The sequence below is a fragment of the Staurois parvus genome, unplaced genomic scaffold, assembly GCF_062004578.1.
Source record: "Staurois parvus isolate SC_StPar_1 unplaced genomic scaffold, SC_StPar_1.0 ptg000092l, whole genome shotgun sequence".
NCBI lineage: Eukaryota > Metazoa > Chordata > Amphibia > Anura > Ranidae > Staurois > Staurois parvus.
Window position 1 is genome coordinate 552,831 of NW_028317888.1, and position 15,602 is coordinate 568,432.

At 44.4% G+C, this 15,602-nt stretch overlaps 1 protein-coding gene across 1 annotated transcript in view; it reads right to left on the reverse strand.

Annotated features, from left to right (window-relative positions):
* Window positions 1–242: 242 nt before the first annotated feature.
* Window positions 243–15,602, reverse strand: part of LOC149468100 (uncharacterized) — a 109,003-nt gene continuing 93,643 nt past the window's right edge. The window contains exon 2 of the mRNA XM_089670669.1: window positions 243–494. Coding sequence (XP_089526795.1) covers window positions 243–494 — 252 coding nt within the window. The remainder of the gene's footprint in view (window positions 495–15,602) is intronic.

Below are 15,602 nucleotides of genomic sequence, written 5' to 3' on the forward strand. Positions count from 1 at the left end.
TGTGACCTTCCTGTGTGGAATCCCGGGAATACAGAGGACGGGGACATCTCTCTGGTGGGTTCCTGGTATTAGGTGGCTCCATCATATCCTTGTGTCCTTCTGAAAACTCCTCCATCACTCCATACTCCTCATCCTCCTCTTTATACTCTTCTTTAACATCAATATTATCATCCCCGAGGATTCCACTCTGAAAGATATAATAAAACATTCATTGTAACAAACATGCTGTGTATAAATCACAACTACCAATAATTGTCATCATCTACCTGATGATGGTGAGGGATGGTGTGACCTTCCTGTGTGGAATCCCGGGAATACAGAGGACGGGGACATCTCTCTGGTGGGTTCCTGTAGCTGGATGACTCCACCATGGTGTCCTGGTACAGATCTTTGTGTTCTTTTAGAAGCTCTGACTCCTCCATCCCCCCATCCTCATCCTCCTCCTCTTTTATCTCTTCTTTAACCTCAACTTTAGGATCTCTCAGGTTTCCACTCTGAATATATAATAAAAATGCCATCAATGGTAACAATGCAGATAATGTACAGATCCTAATGATACTATCAGTGATTGTTCCTCATCTACCTGATGATGGTGAGGGATGGTGTGACCTTCCTGTGTGGAATCCCGGGAATACAGAGGACGGGGACATCTCTCTGGTGGGTTCCCATGACTGGATCCATCTGTAGGAAACACACACACTGACTGAATCCATTGTTTCTATGTGTTTATCAGATGATGGGGGATCTAGGTGGATCCTCCGTACTGCTCTCTCCTTTACAATAAAGTCTCCTCTTACCCGGTGATGTGAGGGGCGGCTGATTGTCCATCATGACGTCCTTGTAGAGATCCTTGTGTCCTTCTAAATACTCCCACTCCTCCATGGAGAAATAGACAGTGACACCCTGACACCTTATAGGAACCTGACACACACAATGATACAGTCACCATCCAGACACATCCCTTGTCTGTTACTGGAGAATGTCCCAGAATTCCCGGCACCGCTCACCTCTCCTGTCAGCAGCTCAGTGATCTCTCTGGTGACTTCTAGAATCTTCTTCTTCTTTCTCTCTTCTATCAGGGAGGGAGGTGGAGGCAATGTGATGTCATATGATCTCCAGACTTCACAGGAGGAAAACTCTACATCTGAACACAAATAGTCACATCAAATGATATTCCCAGAATCCTCCTCACCTCTCCATTCAGGTCTCCATTTTATTAAAGCCCCACTTCAGGCTGAGGTATAATTCCCCCCACAGGACCCCCACACTACGCAGGGTATAGGCTTGTTGCAGCATTCTGATGTCATTACATACAACGCAGGACCAACAGTCCCACTTTACATGTGAGGATACCAAGGGGCCCCACATCCTAAGAGGAACAGGGAAAAAGACAAGATGGAGGGACATTGGGAGGAGGAGCTGTGAGGTCAGTGTGATGTCATAGGATTCTCTGACTCTGGATGGAGGGACATTGGGAGGAGGAGCTGTGAGGTCAGTGTGATGTCATAGGATTCTCTGACTCTGGATGGAAGGACATTGGGAGGAGGGGCTGTGAGGTCAGTGTGATGTCATAGGATTCTCTGACTCTGGATGGAGGGACATTGGGAGGAGGAGCTGTGAGGTCAGTCTGATGTCATAGGGTTCTCTGACTCTGGATGGGGGGACATTGGGAGGAGGGGCTGTGAGGTCATTGTGATGTCATAGGATTCTCTGACTCTGGATGGAGGGACATTGGGAGGAGGAGCTGTGAGGTCGGTGTGATGTCATAGGATTCTCTGACTCTGGATGAAGGGACATTGGGGGGAGGAGCTGTGAGGTCAGTGTGATGTCATAGGACATATAGACTCCGGATGGAGGGACATTTGGATGGGGAGATTTGAGGGGTCCTCTATATGAGACTCCCATGCAAACCAAATCATAGTTCCTGGGTGCGTCCTACCTCTCCTAAACTGAAGAGTGAACTTTGACCTTTACCATCCAGAAATCTGTCCGGAATCTGTGGCAGTAAGCGGTCATGTGATCAGGTGACGTGCGGAGGAACGGAGTGTAAATAGCAGACAATTGTCTCCAGAGCCCCTAATGGTGGGGATGGATTTGGCGGCGTGCTGGTGCCAAGTTTCCTCCCCCCAGGGTCACTGCAGGTGTGGAGAAAAGCTGTGTAAGAGGATATGGAGGAGAGATGAGGAGGAGGTCCAGGAATCAGGAGAAAGGTCAGGGCAAGCAACAGACGAGCGCATCCAAGAGACCAAGCCGGGGTCACTACACAGAAAATCAATCCAAGGAAACAACAGGCAGGACGAGGAATAGCAAGAAGGAGCTGAGAGACAAATGAGAATATTGCTCAGCCAATGGGAGATGATCTCAGCATGACTTCCATCATGAAGAAGATGAGGGGGAGGGGAGGAAGTCACTGAAGGTGACCATAGATCCATGGAAATTCAGCTGGTTCAGCAGGGATCGCTCACATTTCCATCCATGTGTGGCCACTGCCGGATAAAAGCCACTCCCCCAGCGGCTGCAGCCAATAGCTTCAGTGCTGATCTGTGTATTCTGAGAGCGGAGGAGTCCCCCCATTGTCAGAATACAAGAGTGCAGCGGGGAGGATTCCCCCATCCACCTACAATGTGTGGATGGGGGAATCACTTCAGTTTTTATGGTCATCCCGCTGGCTGAACGATAAAACTGAACCATGTAGGCCAGCTTTGGGGGCAAATATATTATCATCAACTCCTCCCCCTGAAGGGGTTCATCTACGTATTACCTCCTCTGCCGCCAGATCCAGGAATGTCTCCTCTTTGCTTCCTCCTGATTTACCTCTCCCCTAAAATGTCCTGTCTGTATCTGACATCACTTCCTGTCTTTACCTGACATCACTTCCTGTCTGACATCACTTGTTTGTCTTCCATAGAGACTTCCTCTCTGTACCTGACATCACTTCCTGTCTTCCATAGAGACCTCCTGTCTGGGTAGAAGTGAGATCCCCACCTTGTGGAGCTCAGAGGAACTGCAGCCCCGAGAAGCGTCTGGTAGTGTGACCCCGGCCTTGTGCTGGGTGTGTATGGACTGTAGATCCTTATAGAGGGGTCACCTCCAATCCCACCAAGGGGGACAGAAATATATGACTGCTCGGGGGAGGGGTTTTGGCCCCTTTGATTTTGCAGTAACATTGATTGTAGATTTAGTCCTGTAGAACATCTGGTATATGGATACAAAGCCCCCCAGCTGGGAGTAAAGGGTGGAAATGGCTGGTGACCCCCAGATTTGGGCAATGATGTCATCACTATAAATGGATAAAACCCGCGCTATGTGTAACAACTCCAAACCTACAAAAACCTTCTAGCGGACTGCTGCTGTAACAAAGGGAAGGATTCCCTGTCATCTAGAAGAGCATTATGTGTCACAGCGCTGTCCTATTGTGTGTGCACAGAAATCATCACAAATACACTACAAATATGTGGAGACATTCAGAGATAAAGAGCTCGGGGCTCCAAATCCTATTCTCTGCACATCCACTGCTTCCACTTTACACCCACTTCATTGGTCTTATGGGGTTTATCAATAAATGAAGGAAACTGAACCGTGTGCAAATCCATCCACAACATAAAGTGCTTTGTGCTCAAGATGCTGCTCCATGCAGATCCACTGCTTCCACTTTACACCCACTTCATTCATCTCATCAGATTTGCTGCTATAGGAAATCATTTAAAATGATGGTAAAAACAATTCTGCAGCTAATTGGCCACTAGGATTACTTTTACATGAAAGCCGCCCACCAGCTAAGAAACCAGCACTAGAATGATGCCTGTAGCTGCAAGCATCCTCCCGGTATAACCACTCCAAGTCCAGCGACGTTCCAGTACATTGCTGGTCCATGTTGGACATATATGTACCAGCAGAGAACACGGACATACGATGAATCGGGTCTGCGGACCAATATGACTGCAATTCATTCTTTTCTGTAATGTCCATGTTGGGGGTTCATCCCAAAAAAGTTTTAATTTCATAAACGGTGATAGAGTTCCATGTGAATTGTGTGACAAGAGCTGAATTTGGGTGTCGCCATGTATTGTGGTGTATAAATTGCCTTGGCCCACAATTGGTACAAATCTTCTGTGAAGAACAGTGGAGGGGCTGAACACTAGTGCTGGCAGTGACCGGGCCGATCCGGCTAACACTGAGTATTGGGGACACTATACAAGGCCGGCACTTCTACACATGAATTGGTTTCACTGTATATAATTCTATGATGATCACTCATTAGTATATGTTTGTATATTCAGTATTTCTATTCACTTATTATTTATATATTAGGTAGCGCTGCATCAATTTATTATGTTTTTGGTTGTTTCCCTGTCATAAGGTATATGATAGATGGCAGCAGCTTCCTCTTATTAGGAGTTTTATGTCATCAGTATTGAGTTAGGAGTGCAGGAGGTTCACACCATTAAATTCTAGGAGCAGACCTCCTCCGTACTCCATACTGATGACCTAGAAGGGGCTATAAATGTGTCCCCTATAGATAATACCGGGGACTAAAGGTTGTCACCATTTCAGCACACACAACTTAAGGTTTGACATGTTGGATATCTATTTACTCGCTGCAACCTCGGCTTTTATATTTTTACACATAAATGGGTCATTTATTGCTTTTTTGTGCCATGAAATTAACTTAAGTGTATTTTTTACTGAAATTTGGCATTTCCTAGACTTTGTGATAATATTTTCTGACATAAAACATTAGAACTGCCACTATTTTATTCTCTAAAGTCTCTACTTTCAGAAAATCAATATTTTGGGGGTTTCGTGTCATCTTTAGGGCTAAAATGATTTTTTAAATGTTTGCAAAAAGGGCTCCGGAAGTGAAAGGGAGGAAGGATAAGCCGGATACTCCCCTTTCCTGAGGAGCAGCCAATCGGTTCTCATTACACTGCAAGGTCTCTCCCCTCCCTGCTAGTCCCCGGGTGCGGTGCTGGAGACAGGCGGGGGAGGGGAGGAGGAGATAAACAGAACAATGTTACACATATTAAATGTTTTAGTCGCTATAAAGTCCCTTTCATTTTTGAAACCCCCCGGACATTCCTTAAAGAGCCTCAGATTTATATACATTTTCTGTTAAAAAGGAATGTTTCCTTCCTCCTGAGCAGCAATGTAAGGGGCTCTATGCTCCATACTCCTGACCCCGGCACTCCATCATTGTGTTGGCTGCATAGTGTAATGATTGCCCATTGGCTGCCTGTGTAGTGTCATCATTGCCCTTTGTAGGCCATGTATGGTCAGGATGGTCCTTGTCTTGTCTATTTATTGTCAGTGCTGTTTGTTTAGAGGACCATATTACTAGAATTTATCTCCACAATGAGGAGAATGTTCCGGCCCCGGAAGTGGGGGAATGTTCTGCCCCTGAAGGGGGTAATCTGGGTTCCCACACTATATATGTGTGTATCATCATCTGCTGGAGATAAAAGACGTCACAGCGACTATGGAGGAAGAGGACGGACATGACTATGGAGGAAGAGGACGGACATGACTATGGAGGAAGAGGATGGACGTGACTATGAAGGAAGAGGACGGACATGATGATGGAGGAAGAGGATGAACATGACTATGGAGGAAGAGGACGAACATGACGGGGGTTACTGGGTGTAAATAGGAAATAACATCTTATTACCTCCTCTGCTGCCAAGTGCAGCAAAATATCTCTGATCTGCTTCCTCCCAACTCACCTCTCGGAATGGCCTGTCTGTACCTGACATCACTTCCTGTCTGTACCTGACATCACTTCCTGTCTGTATCCCATAAAGAAGTCCTGTCTGGGGAGAAATGAGATCCCCATCTTGTGGATTTCAGAGAAACAGCAGCCCCAAGAAACTTCCCCTAAAGACCATTCCAGCATTGTATCTACCTTACAGGGATACCAGAGAAGATCAAAAAGAACTAAAAAACAGTAAGAAACAATAAACCTAACTCTTATGCAACCAACTGTTTAAAAAAGATATTTTACTACAGATAGAAAAGTCTTAAAGACACAGAACACAAGATAAAAACAAAATACATAATAAAACAGAGACCTCCAAAACAGATCTTTTTGGGTAAAAAAAATGCAAAAATAAATCCAAAGGCATAAAAATATGTATCAATCCACTCATAATGAAGATGTTAGACATAAATGACAAGGATGTAATGGTCACAGAGGAATGGTGGTGGAGATCTCTCACAGTAAGAACACTTCCTTGAATGGTTCTATAAATAAAGAATGAATCCTGGAGGGAATAAAGCTGTAAAGCAATAAATAATATATAAACTGGGCCATCCACTTCATCCATAAAGACATTGTGATTGAAGATCTTCTAGATCACATAGAAGGAGGACTCATCCATGATTTCATACATTTGTTTGGAAGGATAGAACAATCCTCAGAAGGGAACATGTAGGATGACAGGAAAGGCTCCTGACTGGTGAGATCCTCCAAACATAATGATGACATCCATGAACTGGAGCGAGCTCGTTGGGGTGATAAAGCCAATCTGGAAACACTGTGTAGACGTTCTCCAAGAACTCAGCACACTCCAGGTGTGGAGAAAGTCTCCAGGTGGGTTTAGCCTGTCATTTATCATAGGTAGGAATGTCCACACATGGACTTCCACAGGGGCCCCCAGACTACATATAGAACCTGTACAGTGTCCCCTGTAATGAACTGCTTCCCCCCAGGCCTATAGTAGAATGACAGCTGAGCGGGATCTCTCCCATCCTGGGTGGACATCATATGAAGTCCTCCAAGTCTAGCGACTCTGCTGTATCTTGATATGTCACCTGCTGTGTCCACTAGATGACAGATCATTGTACCAGGCCAGCCCAGTACCATGTGATTGCTATGACCAATCACAGTGATCACATGACAGTTGTACACAATAAATGTCTTTCATTCATAGCCATCCATTGTGTACTATTGTGATGATCTCTGTGATTTGTCACTGGCTCACTACCTCTACTGGAAATGTATTCCCGGCATCAACTACTCTTTCAGTAAAATAATACTTTCTGAGATTAGTTGTGAACTTTCCTCCAGTTAGTTGGAGGTCATGTCCTCATGTTCTTCATTTTGGTTTCATATTGAAAATCCTGCCCTCCTGAACCTTATTCACTCCCTTGTTGTATGTAAAGGTTTCAGTCATGTCTCCCCTTTCCCTTCTCTCCTCCAGACTGGACATGTTACGTTCCTGAAGTCTCTCCTGATATCACTATTTGTATTCCCCGTCTCTGGACTCGTTCTATCTTATCAATACCTTTATGTAAGTGAGGTCTCCAGAACTGGACACAGTATTCTACATGAGGTTGCTGGTGACCCCTCTAGTGATAGAAAGATCTATATAGAGGAATCAGGACCTCCTTCCTCCTGCCAGTGACCCCTCTAGCGATATAAAGATCTATATAGAGGAATCAGGACCTCCTTCCTCCTGCCGGAAACCCCACTAGTGATATATAGATCTATATGGAGGAATCAGGACCTCCTTCCTCCTGCCGGTGACCCCTCTAGTGATATAAAGATCTATATAGAGGAATTGGGACCTCCATCGTCTCGCCAGTGACCCCTCTAGTGATATATAGATCTATATGGAGGAATTGGGACCTACTTTCTCCTCCTGGTGACCCCTCCAGTGATATAAAGATCTATATGGAGGAATCGGGACCTCCTTCCTCCTGCTGGTGACCCCTCTAGTGATAGAAAGATCTATATGGAGGAATCAGGACCTCCTTCCTCCTGCCGGTGACCCCTCTAGTGATAGAAAGATCTATATGGAGGAATCAGGACCTCCTTCCTCCTGCCGGTGACCCCTCTAGTGATATATAGATCTATATGGAGGAATTGGGACCTCCTTCCTCCTGCCGGTGACCCCTCTAGTGATATATAGATCTATATGGAGGAATTGGGACCTCCTTCCTCCTGCCGGTGACCCCTCTAGTGATAGAAAGATCTATATAGAGGAATCGGGACCTTCTTCCTCCTGCTGGTGACCCCTCTAGTGATAGAAAGATCTATATAGAGGAATCAGGACCTCCTTCCTCCTGCCGGTGACCCCTCTAGTGATATAAAGATCTATATAGGGGAATCAGGACCTCCTTCCTCCTGCCGGTGACCCCTCTAGTGATATAAAGATCTATATAGATGAATCGGGACCTCCTTCCTCCTGACAGTGACCCACCTAGAAATGTAAAGATTTATTTAGAGGAATTAAAACCTCCTTCCTCCTGCCGGTGACCCCTCTAGTGATATAAAGATCTATATAGAGGAATCGGGAACTCCTTCCTCCTGCCGGTGACCCCTCTAGTGATAGAAAGATTTCTATAGAGGAATCAGGACCTCCTTCCTCCTGCTGGTGACCCCTCTAGTGATATAAAGATCTATATCTATAGGTGCATTATGTTACATTTAGAAACATTGAACTGCAATTTTCACTTCTCTGATCAATCATCCAGAAATGCCAAATCCTGTTCCATGTTACAGACACCTCCAGGGATATCCTCCCTATTACACATGTTTGTGTCATCAGCAAAGAGACATCCCCTTACCCAACAACCCTTTAGTTATATCCCTTACATATAGATTACATAGAACAGCTCCCAGTACAGAACCTTGGGGTACACCACTAGTGACTGCTCTCTGTTCTGAGTGATCCGCATTTACAACCACACTCTGGTATCTATAATTTAGCCAGCTGCACATCCACTGAACCCCCCAAGGGCTAAGTCCTAGCTTGTCCAACTTCTGTATTAGATCATTATGTGGAACTGTATCACATGCCTTGCTGAAATCAAGATATTCTATGTCCACAGCACCACCCTGGTCCAAATCATTGGTGATATAGTCAAAAAGTCCAATCAGATGAGTCTGCCATGATCTGCCCCCAGTAAAGCCATGCTGCTTTGGATCCAGCAAGTTGTGTGTTTTTAGGTGATCAGTGATCCTTCCTTTCAGGAGTGATTCCATTAACTTGACTACCACCGATGTTAGACTCACTGGCCTGTAATTGCCGGCTTCTACCTTGCTGCCCTTCTTGGATGGAACACACTGTGCACTCCATTACATGAACAACATTGGGAGTTCTGTAATCATCATCTGATCAGGATACACAGGGATATGAGCCAATAGTAGATCAGCAGGTGCCTACAGGTTATCACCCCACAGGGATATGAGCCAATCGTAGATCAGCAGGTGCCTACAGGTTACCACCCCACAGGGTTATGAGCCAATCGTAGATCAGCAGGTGCCTACAGGTTACCACCCCACAGGGTTATGAGCCAATCGTAGATCACCAGGTGCCTACAGGTTACCACCCCACAGGGTTATGAGCCAATCGTAGATCAGCAGGTGCCTACAGGTTACCACCCCACAGGGTTATGAGCCAATCGTAGATCAGCAGGTGCCTACAGGTTACCACCCCACAGGGTTATGAGCCAATCATAGATCACCAGGTTGTCGGAACTGTTCTGGGCTCACAGAATGAAACAGGAAGGCCTGAACTTATCATCTCTACATGGACATGCTGGAAGCCATTTTGTTCTGTATATTCTATTTCATGGTTTCTGAACACAGATTCTAAGAGCATTCCAAGGTGGTTACAGCTTATGTTCCCAGGTTATAAATCTGGGGGGGGGTATGGTGGGATCAGACGGCTACAAGATGAAGACTAGACATGACACCAAGTGGTAAGATAAATGGATGAGTCCATGTCTAGATTGAACAAAGGACACAAGAACTGGTCACAATGATTATTTCCCATGATCCTCTGGAAAGAGTGCATATTATACCTTACATTGTATATGGTGTTATTATTATGTGACAGGAATATCTGATCCAAAAATGTCACTTGTATTATTATCAGTATTACATGAAGTGAATGCTTGCTTACTTATGTCCTCCAGGTTTATATTACTAGATTCCATTTCCACATACATATATTTATATGAAATGGTTTAACAATGAATACATATTGATATATTGGGGATATTCTGTTTGTAACATTATAAAGTATCAGTTTGAGTTCATTGTATGACAACGTTGTTATGTTACAGAAGACGTGAGATAAGAAGTCTCAGTATAATGACCTCATCTTTTTGTAGGATATAAAGGTAGATTTATTTTCTTTTCTAGGATCACTTAATTAATACATTACTTGATATATATTACTAGATTTGTTTTTTCCAGAATCACTTAAAGTGGTTGTAAACCCCAAATATTTAAAAAAAATGTACTTTTTTCCATAAATGAATACATTTTAATGTAAACATACATACAGCTGTGAGCGTACCTCAGAAAAATGCTCCTTTAGCTTGTCTCAGCCCTCCAAACTGCTGGTCTGTGGGCGTGGCTTAGGACCAGAGAATAGTAGGCGGAGATATGATGTCACACAATCCCCCAGTTATACCCCCCTCCATCCTCGGCTCAAGAACAATCACTGGTGATGATGAGTGCTGAGTTGTGGATCTTGTGAAGGCAGAGACCAGCATGGAGAGGACACCCCCTCCCCCACCCCCTGCAGTGTATTACATGGAGGCTCATACTGGTCTCCTCCTCAGCACAGCCTGTCACTCACAGGAGAAGGGGAGTGGTGACACCATATTTCTGCTGGTGTCAGATTTATTCTGCTCAGAAGATCAGGTGGGATTTCTGGAGAAAGGGATTGCTTCAAGATACCAGACTAAGCTGAATGGCTCAGTAAAGGTAAAATCTACCCAACTGCAGGATTAGACGGATTTGTGTTTTTTAGGGTTACAACCACTTTCAGTAATACATTATTAGCAGTGACATGGGTACCAGTCTGTGTGACACCAAACCTGGCAGAAAAGCAGTTCTCTCTAAATGTAGTCATGTCCTTACCAGCCGAGGTTAAAGGTCAACCCTTGTCATGTTCCAGAAGACATGTCAGAGAATTCCTCATCCTATACTGCCCCCTTCAGGTCACTGAAATCAATTAGTAGAGAAAATAGCACCTAGTCTGACGTCATTGTGAGAAGAGAGAAGCTTTGCCCGCCTAGGTTTTATTTGGAGGGATAAAAGTAAGAGACGGACAGAGAAGAGGACACACATCACAAAACAAGACCTCACAAGACGGGAGACAAGGGACAACAGATGGACACAGACACCCCCTGAAGTGAGCGCACTGAAAGCTGACATCACTGACACCATACAGTCCATATTGGGAACTAGAACTTTCATTTTCCTCAGATAACTTGTACTCCCCTTATATCTCCAGATACATTGTTTAGTCCGATAACGGTTCTGGTGAGCACAGGAGGGGATGTGACGTCATTTTACCTGCAGTATAAATTATTATCATTTCCCTCCTCTGGGGAAGATTGATTTTACATATCCCTGAAGCTGATTCTGGCTTCTAGTCAATGGTTTATCCGGATGTATACAGTATATATATGACAAGGCAGACTACTTCATGTAACATTACATCTTCATCTCAGATTGTAAGCGGATTGGATTGGCCTGTGTATGGGATTCCAGATCAAGTCATGGCAAGGTACACGTTGAGCGTTGAATATCTGGCTGTAGAGAGATCACGGGGGGGATTTGTATATCTGTTGTCACATGTTGCTGAGTTACTGATTTCTTACACGACATTTCCAGACAGTTGGATGTAATTCATTAATATTTGGCAGTAATTGCTGGCTTGTATTTCTCCCCATTATTGTGGATTAGATCATTGTACTGTTATCTTGTATTGTTTATTATTTATCATCACCTATTAGATTTCATCCCCATTTTGTACTGATTTATATTATTAATAAATATATATTTTTGCACATTATTGTGTTTTATTTTGTCTTCCAATTATCACAAATACAGAACTGGGATGTCGGTTACTTTGTGAGAATTAGTAGGGAATCTCCTTCATTCCAGATCGCGCCTGTTTCCATGAATTCTATACGGATTATTTCCTCACAGATAAAGTTCTGACAATTTGTACCGTTCTGGTGTTTGTGATCCTCAGAAATGAGATCTGCCGTCATCAGACATGATGGATTTTCAGACATCTATCCCATAGTTTGTAGACGCTATAACTCTCCTACACACTGAATCATAGACACTGATTGGGGTTATTGTACCCAAGAAATGGCGCAGAATACACCTTTGTCTACATTTATAAAGAAAGACGATTTGTAAAAACAAGAAACAAGCAAAAATGGTAAAAAGTGTTTAAATACCACCAAAATAAATATCTATTTGTGTGAAAAACAATGACAAAAATATAATTTGGGTACAATGTTGCATGACTGTGTAATTGTCATTCAAAGTGTGAAAGCGCTGATAGTTACCAGTCGGCCTGGGCAGGAAGGGGGGGGGGGGGGAGTGTCCGGTATACAGGAGGTAGAAATATTTATTTTTATACAGACCTCCAAGTGTTTGTGAAATCTCCCACCACAAAACGTACTTAGCCAATCACAGGGCAGGACTCCATTTTTATTCTTCTCCTGCTATCAATGGCCAACCCGGTCCCACACTTCATCCATGTCTTTGGGGAACTCTGATCTCCTTATGGACTGTTCCTTCCATGATGAAGATCAGCCATGGAGTATATCTGAGGTGTATATCAGGGTGTGCTTCTTCCCCACATGAGAACTGGGATGTCCAGCAACATTCATCTAGAAGACATTTCCCGCACTCAAGGCACCAATACACCTCCAGGGTTGTGTGGGACCCCTGATGTACAGGAAGACAGGACTTCAGTGAGGAATATTTCCCTCACTCAGGACAGGAATATGACTTTTCTCTGTTTGAGATCTCTGATGTCTGTAAAGATCCGACTTCTGTAAAAAAAACATTTCCCACACTTAGGACAGAAATATGGCTTCTCCCCCGTGTGAGATCTCTGATGTGTGCAAAGACTGGACTTATCTGAAAAACATTTCCGGCACTCAGAACAGGAATATGGCTTTTCCCGTGTGACATCTCTGATGTGTGTAAAGATTGGACTTCCGTGAAAAACATTTCCCACACTCAGGACAGGAATACGGCTTCTCCCCCGTGTGACATCTCTGATGTGTGTAAAGATTGGACTTCTGTGAAAAACATTTCCCGCACTCAGGACAGGAATACGGCTTCTCCCCCGTGTGAGATCTATTATGCACATTAAGATGGTATTTATAATAGAACCACTTCCCACACTCAGTACAGGAGAAGCTCTTCCCTGTTGGAAGGCCGGCCCGGTCCCGCACAGTCTGAGGTTCCTCAGGATACGAGGAATCCGATGGTCCATCTACACTGGGTGGTGCCGGATGGACATTGGAGGGAGCCGGGTTTTCTCCTGGACTATACTGTGTGATGTCCTCATCTTCTACTTTCCAGTCTGGAGACAAAGTGAGACAATCCTCGGAGGTTTTCCTCATCTCCCGGCCATGGACTAAAATACAAAGACAAAGAGGATTACTAGACAGGAGCTGATTGGTTCCCCCAAACCAGGACTCCGCCCACATCAGGCAGCTTGGTCTCTGAGGATCTTACAATTCCACCCTCAAGGGAACTAGAAAATGGCTCCTCTGATCTCCTACCAGATCATTTCTTTATTCATGGACCTTAGTCAGAGAGTGAGGAAACAACCAGAACTGTCTTTTATAGGAGGGACAGTGATGAGGGGATTATAGGACGAGGGTCCCCACCCCCTCTATCACTCATCGCCATCTTCCCAACACAAGAAGTACTGCACTTCCTTATTTAGTCCATGATTTAGTCATGAAGAACAGCGGGGCTGAGCCCCACCAGAGGTCAGAGAGTGAGGATGGGGAGAACAACCAAGATGAAGACTGGACTGATCCTGAAGACCACCATCATTGGGGTATTGACTCCTCCCTCATTATCACTTTCTGTTTAAGGGTCCAAATTTGGAGGATGTTATCACATTATTATCACCATGTAAAAGTCTGTGCTCCAATCACATCATCCGATATAAAATGTCCAGCTGGGAGGAAATGGGTGCAAAATAATTAAGGCCGATGTAATGTACAACTTACCATATAGGATACAAAAGTTAGGACTATACAGTATTAGTTTTCTTGTTTAGGATTTCTTCTATATTCATCTGGTGATCTAGCCATTAAATCTGTTTTATAAAAACTCTGCAGCAGAATGTATCAGTTCCAGGGATGAGGCAGACCATTTCCCACTGACAGGGGGCTTACAATGATCAGCTTTTATTTATTAATGCAAAACCTTTATCCCAAAAGGAAAGAAATGTTTGATGTAACTGATTATGAAGTGTGATCTGGAGTTTGGCTTCAATTAGTTACTGTTTTTATATCTGCTAATACATCTAACACTCCCCTCCCCCCAGACTGACCATGCTGCTGTCTCCACAGTGGGGGCGCTCTAATACAGAAGGTGTGTTACTGGCCAGATCACCAGGTGAAAACAGGGAAAAAAGCCAAAGAAAAGGAATGCAGCCGCCACACCCAATGATTGGTAAGCTGCAATATGGGACATTTGTGGTCTAATATCCCTTTAGTTTGGTTGGTGAAATCTCATCCTATGTCCAGTGATAGCAGTGACATCTACTGGCCACAGTGAGACATCACAGGACAACCTAAACTTAGGGAGAAACCAAGTGAAGAACTATACAATCAGCCTGAGCCAAGTACAGCCCAGCCACAAACTAAACCCACATAGTACCTCTATTCAGGACAAGGGGGCCACACTAATACATAGTGTAAGGATCACATCAAATTGGTGTTTAGTAATCAGAGATCACTTACAGTGGTTGTAACCCTCAGACATGGAATATGAACAAAGCATATCCCTCTACAGTGTGTACTTGTCTCAGTCCAGAGCAATAAGAGCCATTTCTGTCTGCTGTCTCCTTCCTCTGTGATCAGCAGTTGAGTCCCTTCTGACAAGTCTTCCTGACACCAAAAGAAAAAAAGATGACGGGGAGGGAGTTCCAGCACACAGCCTGTGATTGACAGCCTCAGCTCTGTTCCTGTGTGAAAGGGGTGTGTCCATACCAACCAATCATCTCTCAGAGATCACTTCACTGAACTGAAGAGAGTGACTTCAACTCTCTTCCCCCTTTTTCTCTGACTTCTTAAAGAAGCTGTATAAATTCTGTACTTTGAACAAATATAGAGAAGAGAGTGCCACAGATAAACAGGTACAACGTATGTAGGAGGATTTGTTTTATCTCTGTGTATCACCTGAGGCCAGTCATTGCACTGGGTATATGGAGGGTTTACAACCACTTTAAATGTCTACACGAGACAAGTTGCAGAGATCCCACACCGCTGCCTCCCATCTCCTGAGACTGCACTCAGTGACTTGGGGCTGAGACACTACAGACATATCCCTCCACCCGGCACAGCCAGCAGACAACAGAGCAAGGAACCCTGGGAGAAATGTTCTGTCAGAGATCTTACTAGACCCGGGAATGGGGAAAAATGTCCAAGTCTCATACGCCAAATGCCAAGTTGAGCAACATCTATAGTAAACATCAACATTTTGCCTCCAGCTGAACCCCAGAACCTCCATAAATCCAGTCTAGAGACATAAATTGTGTCTGCAGCACAGAGAAGGAAGATTATCCGAGAGAAATCCAGGAATACAGGACGGG